Source organism: Micropterus dolomieu, linkage group LG06 (genome assembly GCF_021292245.1).
Source record: "Micropterus dolomieu isolate WLL.071019.BEF.003 ecotype Adirondacks linkage group LG06, ASM2129224v1, whole genome shotgun sequence".
Taxonomy (NCBI): domain Eukaryota; kingdom Metazoa; phylum Chordata; class Actinopteri; order Centrarchiformes; family Centrarchidae; genus Micropterus; species Micropterus dolomieu.
The window spans coordinates 21,660,640-21,680,787 of record NC_060155.1 but is presented as its reverse complement, the minus strand read 5'-3'; the positions used below and the strand labels follow the sequence as shown (position 1 = coordinate 21,680,787).

General features: G+C 39.8%; 1 protein-coding gene across 3 annotated transcripts in view; it reads right to left on the bottom strand.

Moving 5' to 3' along the window:
• LOC123972117 (low-density lipoprotein receptor-related protein 8-like) overlaps nucleotides 1–20,148 on the bottom strand; it is an 85,292-nt gene that overhangs the window by 46,034 nt on the left and 19,110 nt on the right. For all 3 annotated transcript variants that reach the window (XM_046051374.1, XM_046051372.1, XM_046051373.1), the window contains exon 3: nucleotides 8,851–8,973. In XM_046051374.1, coding sequence (XP_045907330.1) covers nucleotides 8,851–8,973 — 123 coding nt within the window. The remainder of the gene's footprint in view (nucleotides 1–8,850; nucleotides 8,974–20,148) is intronic.

Here is a 20,148-nt window from a genome sequence, read left to right as displayed (position 1 = left end):
AAAGTAGGGGTACCACACTGCTCCTTATGACAGCTATTGATTGACGAAACCTCTGATTTTATAAAGACATAATGGGTTTTTTCTTGAGAAGGAGGCAACCTAATAAATGCCAATTACTCACAGACAAACAGACTGCCTTGCTGTTGTTTACCATCAGGGTGAAAAATGAGGATTCATCTCCACTGTGGCGTTTTGGCAGGAGATCTGTTTAGACTTCATCACCTTTTGCAGACCTAAGGCAGTGTTTATCTCCACAGGGCAATGGTGTAATAGCTTTAGTTTTTTTTATTTGATCATGGCGATTGATGTTGTTATTTCTGACAGCCTTTTAGCCTAAACTTGGCTTTCAATGAAGAAGTGTAGAAACTCTTAAATTTGTCAGTTGTCACCAGGCATGTGGTGTAAGACTGTGATATAGGGGGGCCTAATAAGCACTGGAGTTGAAAAATGGGTTAAACTGATCTGATATAATGAACAGTGGCTTCATAACAAATCTAACACCACACTGCAGCATGGCATAGAGTTCCCAAAGTAATAATTTGCAGCCTGTTCATATAAATGTCTGACTATTTGCTGCTTCTGATTGCTAATAAAAATTATAATAGATATTGTACAGTGGTGATTCATCCTATAGCCAGTTCATGACAGCTTTTCCATGTGAATTTGTGCACTAAGCATATTGTGACAGCCTGAATTGTCTGTATAGCTAGTTCCAGTTAGTAACATATTATGTTAACCATTCATCATCACTGAGTAACCCAGGCCCTCTTTTACAAATACCACAGCTAAAAGGCTATGGTGTGGCTATGTCTGCATATACAGTATTTGGGTCTGAGTACTGTAAGCCTGTTCCCAAGCATGTACACCCGTGTGTGTTAATGTTCAGGTTCTGATGGTGAGAGAGACAACTCGGCATCTCTGCCTCAGAGCTAAAAAGGCAAACGCTCCAAGAACATGAATCATAGTCAGATTCACTGCTTCATTAAACCGCGTTAGCGTGGTCATGTCCTCCTCTCTGAATTATAGATCTGGTACAGCGGGGAACACTTGCTGTTTGCAAACTAAAAAATGGAAAATTGTTGTTTTCAGCAAAGTGCATTTGCAAGTAATGTACTGTGGCATGCACCTTTGCTTAATATTAAGTGATGTACCTGAGCCCCCCCGAGTGTGACTTTATTAGCTGAATATAGCCAGACTAATATGTTCATGCACTTTGGTTTCAAATCCCAACAGACACAGGGCGATGGGTACACCTTGAACAGGTCCAGTCTAAAGGGCTCACACGTATAGACAACCTCAGGTGACTCTAATCACAACTATAAAAACTGTTTTAACACAGACTGCATCCAATCTTTAATGTGATAGAGATATGAAGTTTGCCGTTATGTAAATAGCAGAGAGTGCTTTCACTTAGTTATTTATTTACTTATTTATTTACTCAATGTCCCGCCGACAGTACTGATTGGTTACACGTCGCAAATAACAGCCTATCAATACTTTGCTCCGGTGAGCAGCGGAGCTGTGTGTTGAAGGGAAGGCTGCCGATATTACTACTGAAAGTGCAATAAACATCAAAATATGATGACCTGTTTCTATGATGACAAGCAGCGCAGTGTCTCTGTTACATCAGTGAGAACAGGACCGAAATCACTTCTATGGGGTTTAACTCAGTGAAACTCTTGAAAGTGACGGTTTTTAAATCAGTCGCTCTCCCCTTACACACTCACTGCGCTTAAACACAGCATGCATCGATCTTCTCTGTCTTTTCACTGCAATACTGCATCGCAATGTAACGTTATAGCCTTTTCATTATTTTAAAAAGTAACAGTGGCAGTAAAAACTTTATCTCATTCGTTAATACTTAATCTCATAACGTTTTTAATTTTAAATTAAATTTACAAAGGAAAGTTTTCAATTCAGGTTTTTATTTCATGAAAAAATCCACAAATACTTACTGTAGTTATTACACTACTACACCACCATTACAGTTTTCCTGTCGCGCACCCCCTAGAGGCAGCTCACGCACCCCATGCACCACACTTTGGGAATCACTGATCTAGAGCTACATTAGTCAATAAATAAATTTTTCGACTAACAGAAAACAAATCAATTAATTGCCACACCTACGCTACACCTGAGCCACGCGTGTCTGATGCCTGTGTAACTATTGTAAGTCTATGGATATTGTAGGCGTAATGTCAGAGGTTGGTCAGATCTTAGAGGTGTTGTCAGGCGCTAGTAAGGCATTTGAGGTACTGGTGCGCATGTATATGGATATATATATTTTCACCCCTCATACAAGCTGGGATAGTTTAGTTCCTAACCCAACTCTCTTCCTGTTCACACCGGTGTGGTGGCGTTTCGGCTAGTCTCCGTATCTTCGTCCACAGCATATAATGAAATCCCTGTGCTTCCTTTTCAGACAGTGATCAGTGTATTTCTGTGTCGGCTCAGCCCAGGCATATAACTAACAATTTCTTTCTATTAGCCAAGAGCGATGCAAGGCGGAGTGGCCAACTAGCAAGCTGTAACCTAAGGTAAGCTGGGGTGGCTTGGCTGCACGGCAGCAAGCTAGTCAGTATCATGGAGCAAATAATCCAAATAAAATATACAGTAGGAACATTACACATAGTAATGTTATTCTAAATATGAATGTAATTAATTTTTGAGCATTCCGTGTTCATTTCAGCATTGCTCGTTCATGCCTACGAAGTGCAAACGTGAGTAACAGGAAGCTGACAGCAGTTCAGTTGTTGGCCATCAGTGTCATTAAAAACAAGGATCACACATAGAAACATTAAATGTTGGTTTCCCCAAACAAATCATTGTGTCTTGATCATCTTGTTGAATTTTATTTTCAACTAATGAACTGTCAAAACTGCAGAAACTATAAGGTTCCACACCAAAAGACATTAATGTGCTGACATTTGTTTTTGGAGAAACAAACACATTTCAGCTATTTTTTTTTAGGTGGAGCACCTAATTGAAGCACATCGGTTTCCTTCCATGAACTCAATTATATTAGGTGTTTGTGTAACAAAGGAAATTACAGTAAACTATAAATTATAGTATTAGCTTCAAAATACCAACACTGTCTGGACAAATTAAATTTGAGTTTGAGTTTATCCACTTAGTAACTTGGAAAAGAAGCAGGTTCTGAAGGTAAACCTACTTTGGTAGTGACACTTCAACAAAGTATCAAAGAGGAGACAGAAGAGTTACAAAAACAACAGAAGACTATTATTTGCACATAACAAATTAACTATACATCTATGTGTTCGGAGTGTGTGTGTGTATGTGTGTGTGTGTGTGTGTGTGTGTGTGTGTGTGTGTGTGTGTGTGTGTGTGTGTGTGTGTGTGTGTGTTGTCCTATTAGCAGTGTTGACATAAACAGCCTACAGTAAATATACCTACAAACAGTTCTCTCATAGCAATGCAAACATCTTTACAAAACAATCTTCCCCATTATAAAGTCAATAAATAAGTGAGGTTTTTAGAGCTCAGTATCTACCAAGGGATTTATAGAAGGATGTTTTCATCAAAACCCCTTTCAGAGAAATATCCAAATTGAAAACACAATGTGATGGATTTTAAAAGTAAAGTTCCATCTGTTTGAATAGTTCACATTTTGCAAATATACACCAGTTCAGGGTTATGTCCTCATAATGAAAGACTCCTCAAGAAAGAAGAAAACACTGTGAAGTTTCCTCACGCTTGTCAACTCGTAGAAATGAATTTAAAAGCAAAGAGGACAAACTGACATGCAAAACTGAGCAGAACCCAGCCAATTTTGCCAGAAAGCAAAAATGTTAAATCCTTAAAACTGACTAAGGCAACTAAGAATGTTTAAAAATGTCACTGCTTTAGCCAGGGAGCAGAGAAGCTGCCGAACAGCTGGCTGCTGTGGCCCAGTTCCTCCTTGATTACACATTAATCTAACACAAAAACTATGAGCTCTGGCACTTCACGTTTCTCCATGGAGTCATTCATTTTTCAGCGCTCGCGAGTAACTCTGTGTGGCCCAGAATTTGAATTCTTAATACAGCAATGTAACGCTACTCCAGCGTGTAATTGGGAATCCACTCAGAGAGCCAGAATGACTGTGGCACAGATGTCTGCAGCACTGAGTCCAAAATGCCTTAGCTGAGTGTGTGTGTGCAAATGTGAGTGCGGACTGTATGGCTGTGCACAGGTGAAACTGAAATAGACAGAAAGCACAGGAGAGATGGGAGGTAAATTGAATGAAAAACAAGATGAGGGTTTTCTGCACGTGAGAGTAGAGCCTGGCTTATCAGGCTTTAGCATAACTGGAGCAGGATGCACTAAGGTGTATGCCGTGCTATATGTAATTGACCCGTGTAAAACGCTCACGCTATTTACATAACGGCAAACTTCATATCTCTATCACATTAAAGATTGGATGCAGTCTGTGTGAAAATCCGCCCTTCCCTCTGCTGTTAAGACAGCAGAACAAGAATCACTTTAGCAAAGTTTAATTGATAAATGTGAAGCTTGGTAGCTTTTGACTTTAAAGTGAAGTGTTGCATGGGATTGAGGTGTTAAGCAAAACGCTGATGCTAGTGGCATTTCAGACTGGATATGCAAAACTTTCATGTCAGAGGTTGTTTTATGCATCTTCACTCTAATCAGAAAAATGCAGCACATCAAGAGGTTTCCCCTGACAGATGGACAGTTCTCATTATAGCTTTGTAATCTTACCAAGTGGCTGCCACAGACAGGTAATTTACCAGTGAAACGAGGTTAATGAGAGAGATGTCAAGAGAGCCATTCACGTGTAGGCTGGTTGCTGGTGCCTAAGATGCTGCATGCATATTCACAGGATGTCCATCCTTGAGTCCTTTTTTTCCTTTTTTTTCTCTCTTTAGTGTGATCATGGCACAGCTGGATCCACTCAAACTGAAAGACAGCTGTGATGAAGTAGATCTCATTAGCACTCCCTCTGTTCAGGATACAGTTTCGATCTGACACTTCTCATGTGAACACATTATCAGGAGGGCTACACAGTGGTGAGGACTACCTGTATTATAGTTTGACTTTTAGTAAAGGAGGAGGATGACTCAAATGTTTTTGTTTTGCCTAAAGCAAAAAGATAACAAAGATCACTCAAAAAAAAAAGGAATTTGGATAAAACAAAAACACAACATTTCTGAGTGGGTCAAAATCTATACCTGTTATTTTTTTGCAGAGAAATAAAAACCTTGACAAAAATGTTCACGGTTGTTGGTGTTGAAAATGTTAACATTGCAACGTCATATGAATACATATGGGATTTCCATATAAATTGCTTTTGTCCCTGCCCGGATCTCAGTCTCTTTATTCTGCAGCCAAGAGATGAATCCTTACTTCATTTATCTTTAATTGGATTTCCAATATAAACTTGTTATCCTTCAGAGGTCTTTATGTATCCTTCCTTACACTCAACTTTCTCGGGGTGACATTAGAAGCTTTGCTCGGCTGCTACATTATTCATTGAACCACGGCCAATAAAAAGTTACAGAACTAGAATGAACATCCTGTGAAAGATTCATTCGGCTTTTTTATTCATTTCCTGACATGCTACAAGCATTTTAATTCCCACAATAACTTTGAAAAGGAGTTTTGAACACAAAATATCAGTTTCAAACAGGTTATACAATATCATTATCAACATCATTCATCAACATCCACTATCCTTTCTAAACACTCTGATAAGACATTATTTCAGTAATGTTTAGAAGGTTCTGCTCTTGAAATCCACTGCTATAATTTATAAACAGTTACCAGATTTTAATATTTATTAAATTTGAGTTGGACCTTTCCTGTTCCTATTGATTTATGGGGCAGCTGGGGGCATTCCAGTTGAAGTGTCCTTGGGCAAGATTCTGAACCACAAATTGTGTTTCGGATAGGAAGCATTGTATTGCTCCTGATGAGCAGCTGGCACCTTGCATGGCATCCCCTAAAATCAGTGTCCATCAGTAGATGAACACGTGTGTGAATGGGTGAATGCGTACTCAAGTGCGCTTTGAGTGGTCTGTAGAGCAGAAGTCAATTTGTCATTTACAAAATGTCATCAGTCATTGCCCATTTATCGGCTTTGTGAGTTGACTTGCGTGAATTTGGGGCAGACAAGTACTGTATTTCACATCAAACAGCGATGATGGGTGGGGGTCAACAGTCAAATCCTTTCAGAACTTGGCTTGTGCGGGCAAACTGTTAAACGACTTTGAAGACTTGGCTTGGTGCGGGCTTTCACACCTGAAAGTCCGCATCAAGGTCCGAACCAAAGTTCATGTTTTGATACATTTTGATACATTCGTTTAGTTTTGGTTTGGTTTCACACTGCAATTCTGCGACCGCACTAAAGGACTTTACATGACACACTTGCATTCTGTCGTCATCATCTATGTGGGCTGCATCTCCCTATACTTGACATTGATTGGTTTATTAAACAGTTCGGCAGGTATCTTTGACAAGAATTAATGAAGAAAAAATTAACATATGTATATTTGCCACCACTATATTGTTATTATTATGGCATTAATACCTGCAGCACCAACTATACTGAAGATGATCTGTCACGGGAGATTTATAATTGTGTCCTCATTTCTCCGCGCATTTGTTTGTTTACAGTTTAAACAGGAAATGCCGAACTTCCTATAAATGGTCTGAAAGTCCGAAACATCCAAGAAATGCTTTCACACCAGAAATGAACCGAACCATAGTTCAGTTTGATCCGGTCCGAGACTACCTCTTTTCGTCGGACCAGATTTCATCTGTTTGGTCCGGACTGTGGTCCAGGGGAGGTTTCACACCTGTATTTTTGGTTCGGACCAAACTGAAAAGTCGGAAAGGCCGGACTAAACGAGGTAGGTGTGAAAGCCCCCTAAAAAAATTCTCTCAAACAAATTCATGAAAAATATGCAATAATAAATGTTTTTATATAATAATAATAATAATAATAAACCAAACATCCCACAACTGTCATCAGATTCTGATTCAAATGGTGCTAAACCATGATTCTCTATTTTCCAAGTGAGTCCTGCCCACTTCAAACCATTGAGAAGAGCTTTGTCAGAAGAATTGATGTAATCATCTTAAGAAGCTGATGTTCATATGTCAACAAAGGTTAATTTTTGGGTGAGCAATGAACTGTTAGATTTCAAATATGTTCCTTCCTAAATAAGGCCTACATGAAGGTAAACTTAGTTCTCAGTCAAAATCAATATATTTGTTGCTGTCACACTGAGCTGGTTTGGCTCAAGGAAGTCATGGCTCTTTTCTTTTTTTATAGGGCAGTTAAAGAGGTCATATTATGCTTTTTGGCTTTTCCCCTTTCCTTTATTGTGTTAAATAACTTTTTTGTACATGTAATAGGTTTCCTAAGGGAAAAAGCCAAACCCAAAGGGAGTTACTATCTCCCACAGAAAAACACTGCTTGAAAATGGCTTGATTGTTGTCCAGCCTTTACTCCCGTAAGCTAATTGTGTCACCATGTAAAATGCGTCATAATGCTCGCCTAGTGTGGCACCCGCTCAAAAACACTGGTGGAGAAACACACTGAGCTGCAGCAGACACTGTGACAAGACGTCCGCCCACTTCCTCCCCTCAACCCACCCTCCCTACTGAACGTTAGATACCAGTGCACAGTTAAAACATTACTATGAAAGATAAATTTGTTACAAATTAATACATTTTCACTTTGAAATGTCTTGCTCTAATCTAGGTTGCGAAGCTGGTTTGGGTTGTTGTACCTGTGTTTCGGGATCAAGTACAGCTGAACCGACGTCATAAATTTCAGTGTTTGTGGCTACTCTGCTTTTTCCTGAGAAATCATTATTTATTAGCTCAGTGCTTTCAGCTCCTTCTGATATCTATAAGCCCAAGAGGGAAGCATCCTACTCTGGAGCCGCTGCTGGTTGTGGAGACATCACTCACATAACCCTCATCAGGGCCAGTGTGTGGGTGCGCTAGCCTGGCACAAGCTAAAATGAGCCATCCAGAGATGCTCAGCTCTAACAGCTTGGCAGAGAGGTAACCGAGGCCTTTCTTGCACTCGCCATCAGACAGCATTGAGTACTGAAGTGTGTGGGCAAGGAAGGCAGGCGAGGCGGCTGAATGACCGCTGGTGTCAAGATAACAAGGGAAATTAGCAACCTGAATACAGGATTTTATAAAGTCAAAATAAATCTTGTTTTAAACAAACCCTGACAGTGTATCCTGATGTAACACGCATAATATCAATATATTTAGCAAGCCACAGCTTCTTTATTTCTTAGTAGATCCCACTGTGCCTCTGAGATGCTCCAGTTGAAACCAAAAACAACACAAACAATGATTCAGAAAAACATTTAGGTGAAATTCCAGTGTCATATGACCTGGTTCTTGTTTTTGTAGTTTTGACCATGATTTCTATCAATAATAACATCAAGTTAAATGTTGAGATGTGGTAAGTGCAGTGACATCACTAAAAATAAGTCCAATGGGCAAGAAGCACAAGCAGTCTCACAATCTTACAGGTTTCAGCCAAACATATTAGATATAAAAAGGGGAACGATATTGTCCTATCCAAACTTCCCATTTTAAACATCTACTGCATTTTATGGAAGATCTTCATAAAAAAAAAATCCTGTGCAAAGGAAGGTTGCACTCACTTTTTGGTCTTACCTCCAGATAAAGCGGTTTGGATCTGTTTTGCTTGTGACATCTTAAAATCTACTTGCAACCCCTCAGGCTGCATGTTTTCCTTATTAGACTGTTTAATTTTTTTAGGCCTGAAGAGATAAAACTGTGTGGTATTTCATTTTTTAACAAAAGTCTGAAATCACAAACATGATTAGTTTCACTCACTGCAGGTCTCCTCTGCCTCATCAGAGCCATCGGGACACTCTGGTTCCCCGTCGCAACGCCAGCGTCCCGGGACACACTGGCCATTCAAGCAGGCGAACTCTGCAGCGGCGCATGTCTTCCTGGCTGCTCAGAGGGAAAGAAACACAGACAGAGAATAACAGTGAAAATAGGAAGTGTGAAGACAATATGACAGGTTAAGAGCGTGGTCAGTCTTCAGTAGGGCTTAATCTATGCCATGAAACTGGTCACATTATCTGAATCCCAGCAATCATCACTCTCATCAGAGGCTCATCATGTCTCATATTATTCCTATGCAGTGCTGTCTCTCCTGATATCTCTCTCTAATTATCTCCACTTTGCCTATTTTCTTGACTTTTCCTCATTGTGCCCTCCACCCCCCAATCACAGAGCAGTGAAATGAATGCTGATTGCTGAACCCTGCAAGCTCAGGGAGGTTAAAACTATTACCTCCCAAACCTGTTTACCACAGAAAGCTACAAGCCAGTGAGGCCACAGGCTGATAAACATGTCAAGCGTGCTGAGACTTGGAAATCAGAAGCATGTCAAGAAAAGGCCTGTGAGTGATCAAAACTTTTATGCAACAGCCCAGAGCTTATCACGGTTCAAACATGTATTTCACTCAAAAAAAAAACCCTCCACACTCTCCATCTGTAGCAACTAGGCTGCAAGCTCGGCCAGAGAGCCACAAGAAGACAGTGGTCAGAGACATTCAATTTCCTCAGCCTGTTACTCCAGGAGACCTGCAGTACAGTCTGATAAATCACTAGCTAAAAGACCCACAGCAGAGATCTGCTGTGTTGTTACCCAGCCGCAACTGTTCGGTGGCCCCATCTTGGCTCTGATGCTTTCAATTAGATAGAGCATTTAGAGATGTGTGGGGAGCTTAAGCTTAGCTGAGAGGCTAGAAGGAAAGAGAGCAGGCAGTCTTTCCTTTCTTTGTTGTGCTCACACTAATCTAACTCTGCTCGCACTTCTCCAACTCCTACTCTGACCTCAGTATCACAGAAAAAAAGTGCAATTTAGAATATAGAGTAAGTTTGAATGTAGGAGAGTTTTTTGACACAAATATTTTTCATATTTACAACTGAATGCAGCACTATGAAAGTCTTCCAGGGGACACGGTCTGAAAATGCGCACCATTATCCATGTATTTAAACGATCACATCTCCCTCCTCTCAATGCTGGCTTTCACTTCATTCACTTGCGACAGGAATTTCTGCTGGCTCCCCACTTGGTTGCTTGCCACAGAGGCTCTTGAATGTTAAGGTGTTGAATTTGGCCAAATCTTTTCAGCAAGGTAATGCAGTTATGATTTATGACCATGATTATGTGTGATCTAGCTATCCTCACCTTAGTAAAATTTATCAAAGTACAACAGAAGTGATCGATAAAATTATTAATGAGTTAATAAACACATGTATCATGTATTAGCTAGGACACAAATCACAGCATACATTATTTTCTCCTTATTAATATAAAAAATGTCTATTGTAACTCTTTTAATTTCCATCATAAGTTAGCATTGGCTTTCTCTCCCAAAAATCCCCCATGCTGCATTCGATGACATCCTTTTCTATGACAATGTTTTGATAGCAATCAATTTAGATTGTGGTGCAACTGAACGAAGTGGCAGGTTTAGTATGAAACTAACCAGTTACAGTGTAGCTGTTTGTGTTGACATTACACTCCAAGTTAAGATTATGCTTAAATTCAGCTGGTGCAACAGGCTGCTGAAACAATAATGTTTGATTTCTGTTGCTACAAAATCAATTCTTGTATCAGTTTCACTGTCCTGTACTACCTCGTTCTTTATTGATTCAACTGTACTGTCTTACCTGAGCTACCTAGACAGAAATATTAGTATTTTATCAGCACAGAGCTTGTCTCATCTCAATTATGACAGCTGGACAGTACTGGACTAGACTGCTTAGAGAGATTTCAGTGATCAAACTGTAAACCTGTAAATGTAGTCAGGATAAAAACAGGCATGTCCAGGTGTAAACTTATTTTTGTTTTCGCTCTTCTGTCTTGTTTTCTCTATCTTTCACACATAAAATCCCACTTATTATCTTATTATCGCATACATATACACAAGCCTTATCCATGATGTGGCTGTAAGTCTTGTTACTGTATACCAGCAGTACAGGCCAGCCTGCCACAGAGAAACACTCAGATTCTAAATCTTGTTTAATTACTTCATTCTCAATTATCTCCTGAGTCAGAGTGCCAAAGTCAAAGTGATAACAGCGGCTTGTTGACGCTATCAAAAGAAAATTATGAAATGCCTAATAGTGTCGCTCTAATAAGACATGTGTTTAAGCGGTAAATTTGTTTTCAGCCTGTAACCACAATCAGCCACCCTTGTTTCATTTCACTTCTGCACTGACCCCATTAAACTACTGAGACATTTACATTTACACATTTGGCACTTTTATCCAAAGCGACTTACATTTGAGGAACAACATACAATCATCAACAGAGCATCAAATACAACACGAGATCTACAACTGACAATACATATTAATAAAAGCAGCAATAAATCCTAGTAAGCGCTAATGGCACAGACAAACATTCCCTCGCCTCCCTTTGTTCCTTCAGGTTTTTCCCTTCTCTAAATCCCCACCCTAAATAAATAAACACATTTTTGAGTTTTATTTTTCTTAGATCACATAAAGCACGTAGGTTTTCCTTAAGTGCAGCTTTGAGTGCCACTTGTGTCCTCATTAGGCAGCAGGAATGCAGGGCTTTGTTAAAGGTGAAGAAAGATGATTATGGGGCAAATGAGGATGTGACATCCTTTTAACCAACACCTCCCTCAAGTGTATAAACTCATTAATGTTGTGCTTACATTATTAAAAAAACAAACTCTAGTATCTCCTGCAACACACATGCATTCACAAACCGCATATTTGTAAAACCTATTTATCACTTGTGCAGGTAGATGTGGCGGTGTAAGAGAGAGAGAGACACACAAGAAACCCTGAGGCGTAATACCAATTTTAAAGGCAAAAGAATAATTAGATTCATAACATCCTGCAAATCCTGGAAGATACAGCACATAAAAATTTGTATTCAATTAATTAAATAATCTGACTCCCCTTAGATGAAAAAAAAAGACAGCTGAGGGCTGAATTGAGAACTTAAGGCAAGGCAGTATGTGATGTTTAAGACTGTGCTCAAGACTCACATTGATCCAGTCAGTGGCCTCTGCAGGTCAGATGTGCCCACGTTTCACAGTTTCTCTCTGAGCTTCTTCCCCAATCCGACTGAGCTTGCTACTCATTTCAGTCTACAGGGGCCATGGTTCACTTGGCAATAATTACCTAGGCCAGCTCATGCCATCTGCTTGGAATGACTTTCTCTTTTAATTAGGAGAGCTTTTAAAATGTTAGGCTCACGGGGGGGGCATGAGGGGGTGCTGAAGGAGAAAGTGACAGGAGAATGTGAAGAAGAAAAGTCCTTACATAGAAAGCTGAGAAAAAAAACAGAAGTGAGTAATAGCAGCAGAGATGGAGGGCGACATACACAGTAATAATGCTTTATGGAATCCTAATGGAAAGTGTGATATGGAAAAAAACTCGGCAACATTACTGTATATGGCAGGGATAGCACTTACTGAACATTAATCCCTGTGACTTTCACTCCACGCAAACCCACACACTCTCTCACACACATGCAGTTTGACCATAAATGGATGACTTTTACACAGAGACACAGCTCCAGTACATCTGAGAAAAAACAAAAACAATAGCAATAGCATTGTGTGAGTCACCTATCATGAGAATTACAAATGGAATGTGACACAGACAGAATGAGGGCCCTGCACAGGGGAGTTCACCCAGCCATGTTATGTCTCCTGGAGGAGGTGCAGTGGGAAGGAGCTCTACGCTCCGACAACCCCACCTGGAGCCTTCTCCTCTGGGGCCGATGTTGTCAACATTTCACTGCTTCTAATCCTTTTCATCTTTCTTAAACGCAATTCATGTGGACGTGCATGGTAGACATATACACTGTATGGGTCTGCAGTTATATTGAGTTGATGTTGGGCTTTATATAATAATCAGATATGGAGATGTCAGTTGTGCTCACCCGTTATGTGACTGATACAGGATTTTTCTCAGCAACTTAAGGGGAATATAAAAGTGCAATTAAATCTGCTGTATCCTGCCTTCATGAGCTGCTAACCAGCTTTTAACATTTTAAACCATGCTAGTGGCATGTTTGCAAACCCACATTAAGGGCCCCGATGGGAGTTCGACTCACTGTAAACTCCTCCATCTTATTGTGTACCACGGTAAAGAAGGGTTTGGATGTTCACCTCTTCCGCTCGCACTGCTGTGCCTAAGTACAACCTAACAAAGCCACGTGCATGGCTATAGACTCTAGGCATTGTTAAAATATTGGTTAAATATATATATTATATACATTTTATTAAAATATAATAATAATAATAATAATCATCATCATAATCATAATCATAATCATAATAATCAGTGTGACAACAATACCATTTTGTTTTTGTTAGTTTTTTTGTTTGAAGCTGCAAAAAGTTACACAACAGAAATAAACATGTTAACAGCCTGGTATGGTTTTGGTCTCTATAGCCAATTTCCTTAGCTCCACCTCTTTGTCCACATTTGGATTAGCCAGTCAAGCACTGCCAAGATGGCAATGGCCGGAGCCACCAGGAGCCGCCCACATTGAGCTTCACAACAGCTCTCTTCAGAAACCTATTTCATGGACACAGTCTATGGGTGAAACCTTAGTGTGAATTTACATGTGTGAGCATAGGGCTGCTGAATGTAATTCTTAAATGAACCCTGTCAAGAACTGAGCTCACTCAATCATTTAGTGATGTTCAAGAGCAGAGCAGCAGACAGCCTTCAGTCATCTGACATTCTCACACACACACACACACACACACACACACACACACACACACTACCTAACCCCTTAAAGAAGCTTTTTTTTACCATGAAGGATATTAATGACAGCTCTTTCCATTTGGAGGCCACAAGAAGCTTAATAGGTAATGCAGTGATAAGCACATTCTCCCGGGCATCAGAAGACAAATGGCCTCATTAGCTCAGAGTGAAGTAGGGGAATGTTGTTGAAGCAGGAAACATAATGTATCCTGTTGGCTTACACCGGCATGCAAATGACTAAACCTTCCAAAATTAATGGGATATCATGGTAGCTCAGAAAATACAGCATGGTATCAACAAGACTTGGGACAAGCTGTTCTTGAAATTTCTTTTGCAAATAATTATAGAATTTAATTAGGCTAATTTGAGCGTTGAGGTTTGCTGGAAGTGCCAGATGCACAGGCCAAAGTTCTGTGTAAAATGTATCTCTGTCATTGTATACCTACAGTAGAAGTTCCACGTGGCTGACTTGTGTCCTTAGAATGAGTAAGTCATTTCTCCTGTTGATTCCATCCCATTATCTGACAATAGAGGAAGTAACTATATATTGTCTTACGTCAGTCAGGTAAACACAATTTGGGCAGCAAAGTCAATCACATGTAAGTGATTCTATACGATGAATAATTCTTGTTTTTGTTGAGGGTGATATGGGTGAAATACCAAATCTACTTTTGCTAGTTTAAAATGGTGTATGGTTAAAAAGGGTTGTCCTAAGTATATTAATTAATCTTTGGTGTGTTTGGGTGTATGAATGGGTGAATTAAACAAATCAGTGTTTTTTACTATTCCCTTTAAAAGCCAAGTGTGCCTTCACCTGGCACATTGCTATTTAAATTGCAGATTAATGGCACACTATAAAAAACATAATAAAATGTAAATAAATAGAAAAGTGTGATGTAGACTCACAGTTGAGAGAAAGAGAAGTACTCTTGTGGACGACCGAGAGAGACTGAATGTGCGAGTAAGTGTCGGCATGATATAAAAACTTTCTCTGATCATGAAGCCAAATGTTACTTTACAGTTCTGTGGTGAGTTAGTGAAGTGTATGAACTACACTGCAGACTGGAGTCTCTGTTAACAGTAACCGAAAGACAGATAGATCCACATTATATAGGCTCATCTCCTCCATAAAATGTCTTTATCCTCACTGCACCACATTATTATAAATTATAACGAACTTGTCGTGCGTCATATATCTACCTTCCAGGTGATTTTTTTATTGTGGGTTATATTAATGTATGTGTGTTTTCTTTTAACGATTTACTTCAATTATCAGAGAGGCTGCTGTTTATCCAGACGTATTCAGACTGTCGGGAGATGGCAACATTTCACTGCCAAATCTCACGAGAGGAAATGAGATCCACGCGAGGGGAAATTAGATCCGCGGGAGCATAAATGTGAACTTAGCATAGTTTTTTCCTTGAGGGTTACAATACTGCTCGCGCAAAAGTAATACATTTACGCTTGCGAGGATCTAATTTCCTCTCGCAAAATTTGGCAGTGAGACTCCGCCTTAATAATGTAATGCTGCTGTGCCTTGTGCGTAAATACGCACAGTGTCTCTCTTAATGGGGAATCTAACTATCAGAATAATGCACACTTTAAATAACAGGACTGATTTTAGACCAGGTTTTTGTCCATCAGTGGCATGATCGCTTTCTGCTGCCCCAACATAGCAATGCGCCAACAATGTGCCTGACCACAACTAATTTTAAGACCCACACTCCACACTTCCAAGGGTGCACAGATGGAGGCAAGTACATTTGTTCCTTTCACAATGTGGGTGACGACAACTGTGTCGATTAAAACCTAAAAATGACACTTGCAAGATTAGGCCCTAAGCTTTTTGAATAGAACAGAACTGAAAAGTGTCATAGTCTTCATAAATATCCTTACTCCACAACCTGTCATTTAAAGCTGCAACGATTAATGGAATAATTAAAATGAGTCTCTTTTTTATGAAAAATTATCTGATTCCATCTTCTTAAATGTAACTATTTTCTGTTTTTTTACTCCTTTATGACAGCAAACTGAATATTGTTGGTTTGTGGACAAAACAAGACATATGACAACATCATCTTGGACTTTTTTCACAATTTTCTTAAATTTTACAAGATACATTTATTTTATACATACAACAGGCTTGTGAGATGAGATGCAGTTTGTAGTTACAGAAGCTAAACAACTAACAAAAAATAATTGACAGATTAATCGACAATGAAAACAATTATTCGTTGCAGCCCTACTGTCATTACATTGTTTAATATGAATATCAATAAATCAGCAACAATGGAATATATTAAAATCGTTATGCCTTACTGGTGGCTAATCATGATAAAGATGAACATTACAGCCATATTTACGTAACCCAGTAAACCCGCAACCAGGTCTGTATCACAATACATTTGGGATGCCAGAAGAAAGGGAGGCTACTTGGTGCTGTTCACTGCCCACCATTTCTTCTGACCTTGTGTACTGATCAAAGACACATACTGTGCTAATTATAGCCCTCAGCCTGCTAAAGACATATTTTCTCTGACCTGTCAGGTCACATTGGCACAAACTCCTCCTGACCAAGGAGGAGACCGGGCAGGCTCAGCTAGCGCAGCTCCTTAGTTCCTCCGAGGCAGCCTGAGAGTGATTTATATTGAAGATGGTTTGGTTCCACTTGGCTAAACCCCAATAGATTTACCTCGATGCTTGAGTATGATAGTCAGTATATCAGTCAGAGGTACAGGTGGTAAAACAACTGCGTCTGTGAGAAGGCAACAGTACACTGCTGAGCTGAATCGACATTCTAGCTTTCAAGCAATTCTTTTTAATTCATGCCCATGTGATGGTCCACTTTCGTTCACTTTGTAAGCTCATATGCATGGGATTTGACACAAACACACACACAGACATACACACAAACACAAAAGATGCACATAGCACAGAACAGTCAAATCAAACTGACAAAGATTGCTGAGATAACATAAATTTGTGTTTACAAGAAAAGCTTGCCACTGCTCTACCAGCAAATACCACACACACACATATCCTTCTCCACATGATGGCCGCTCCATGTGTCTGACCTTCTGCTACTCTTCTTTTTTCCTGTGTTTAGAGAAGCAAAATTTGGTTGATATACAGCCATATGTCAACATTTTCATTCTACAGCCTGGCATCTTCACTGCGACACAATGTTCCATTATACACGCACTACAGGGCAGGCCAAAGCTCGACATAGTCAAACAAGCTGAACACTCAGTTTAAATTAAGTTTAGTCAAGGATGAAAAGGAAATCTGAAAGACCAAAATTTCAGGATTCTGAACAAGTAGCAAAGGCTGATAGTGGCTTTTATTGTGAAGCAGTCATGGGACAGCATTGTTTTTACAGCACATCAGTTTTAAATATTGCAGGAAGTAATGAAACAAGAACAGCCAGCCACTGTAAGCTGTTAGATGAAGGGCTGCAGACGACACACTGCATACCTTCATCTCTTCATTAAGGTACAGACCATTATACCTGCATTCTTGAGAATTTTAAGTACAGTACCTCACAAAATGAGCCATTAAAATACATTTAGCTCTATCTAACACATCTATTTAGCTCTCCTCAAGTATAGTAACCACCTCAGATGAGCCCTCATCAGCCCTCATCATCGATCTGAATCGAATACCACTGGTGGCTTTGACTGTGTTTTGCTATTGACCTCATCTCTGCTGTCTGTCTCATGTTTACCCATGTCAGCGCCAGTACTGTCTGTTGTCCAGTGGTGGGTATTGAAAATCTTTAGGTAAAAGTACAATTACTCCCATAAGAAATCACTCAAGTAAAAGTAAAAATTACCATTTGACAAACCTGCTCAAGTTAAAGTATGAAAGTACTTGGCTAATAAACTACTCAAAGTAAAAGTTACTTTGCGTTTTAATATTGTTTCAGGCCAGAGATCTTCTCTCTTTGGAATAATAAGTATTTCATCCACTGTGCATCAGGTTAGAAGTAGCCACTGTGTAACATGGTTATTTCTAGGGGATGCATTTTGCTTTGCATGTTAATCTCCAATTTAGCTATTTCTGTTTAATACATTTAGTTTACTTTTATAGTCTATATGAAGGTATCAATAAGCACAGGCACCCAATACAATTGGACTATTCCTAAAGCATCTATGAACATAATCTGTACAACACAAAGAATTATTGTGTCAATAACACGGGGGCACCCGATTGCTGAATGAAGTAGGTAAGCCTACATATAGAGGGAGACCTGTGAATAATGCGTAAAGCCCAAAATGACTGTGTTGCACACCCTATGCATCTCAAAAGAATATTGTTACCTCAATAAATAACAACTAATGAGTGAAAGCCAAGATGAGTTTCACCGTGACATTCTGTTTAATGAATTCACCGTCTGGCATCGCTGTAAAGCAAACAGCAACCAATGCAAATTAGAGAAAATAAATTATTTCCATCAAAAGATATCCATGCTCTGTGAAACAAGAGGATTCTGTTAATATATCAGAAGAATTCCAGTGATCATCTAACTTAAATGTTACAGTGTGTAGCCTACATTTGTGCTGCAGCGACTTAATACACTTTAAATACACCATTTCTGGAAAGTAAAAGTATTTCTGCGGGCTTCTTAAACGGCGATACAGGCTGCTTTCCAACACAGCCATCAGTGACACAGTTTGCAGTTACTGGATTTGAGTTACATTAGAAGAACAATTAAATTGAAAATGTATTAACTATATCCACTATAGTTGCCCGCTTAGCATTTTTTACTATACGGTCACAATACAGATATGATATGTGACATGCATTAAGCTGTTGTAACTTGGATATTTCTATGTTTTTCTATTGTGTAGAATGGTATCCATATCCAACAAGGAGGCATCTGGTACAGCCGCAAGGGACAGTACTTGTATAAACCATTTAAACAATATCTCAGAATATATAAGATCAGAATGTAAGAACTGAGACAAGAACAGACAGATTCAGATAATATGTCAAAATCTACTGTACCGCCTTTACAGCTTACAGGTATTTCTAAAGCAGCATCAGTGATGCAACCTAGCTGTAATGTCATCCAATCCTATGTAATTACCACTTCTGCTGGAAAGTCTAACCTAGATTCAGCCAGAAATTTTTTGTCTCATTATGGAGTTAAAACAATTGTTGTACAAGTGGTTGCACAGTTATATTTCGCCTTACAGGTTCTGCTCTCTGGGGTGGTTCCTGTATGAATTCCAGCAGCCTGTTAATGATTCAGCTGGGAGCACAATCAAACCCCAAGGGGTGTCAGAACAGAGCCAAGCAGACACATATCGCAGAGATATGGAAGACATACCTTCAAGTGAAACACATCCAGAAACAGATGACAGAAACCATACAGGAGGAGGGTGTGATTGTGGAGGGTGTAAACAGCCAGTGTGCAGCAGAGCATGCAGGTACAAACTACAGTGTTGTGCTGTCATTAAAGTTCTGGTAAATTGAAAAAATGTCACCCTCGCCTAGAGATGATGACATCATCAACTTGGTGCTCCAGGTATACAGGATTCACACTCTTTACACAGTACGAGTCCTTTGGCCTTCATGTAGAACTGAATTAGTCGGGATTTGATGTTTGTACATTTTCCCTTTTATCTTTTTAACTTAAAAGAGTATTAGAGGTATGGCACTTGGACACTTGACTATGGCAACTCCCAACCTTGGATTCATTATCCAATAGATTTGAAACTGTTCAACCAATTATCCACTGACAATTGTACACCTGGTTTAGGTTGACAATAAACCCTATTTGCCTTATGCCTGTGTCCATTTGGACTCTGATGAAGACACAGTGTCGAAACGTTAGTCTGTTTGTCCAACGAGGGTTAAAATGAAGGGCAACTGGACTTGGTTGAAGATACTGGAAGACGTTTCGTCCCTCATCCAAAGGACTTCTTCAGTTCTGACTGACTGGCGGGGAAACTCAGCTATTTAACCTCAGTGGGGTCGTTATCCCGGGTCATCGATGCCGCTGGTTCGTTAGTGTTCCTTGTTGCTGTGACGACAGTCGTTACAGTCGTTAAGACTACCTGTGGCCAAGACTGAACGACCATCGTTGGTATCTTCACCTGAGGCCAATAGGTTACGTTTGTTGAGTTTCCTGGGAAGTGATGAAAGGACAGCATAAGTGGGGGATAAGTGGTGGCGTAGACCCCCTCCCCTGTTCAATGACGGCTTCTCGACCCTGGTGTAGATGGCTTCCTTGACACCTCTTTCAAACCATCCATCTTCTCTGTCTAAAATGTGCACCTGGTGGTCCTCAAATGAGTGTCCTCTGTCCTTCAGATGTAAGTAGACTGCAGAGTCTTGACCTGAGGAG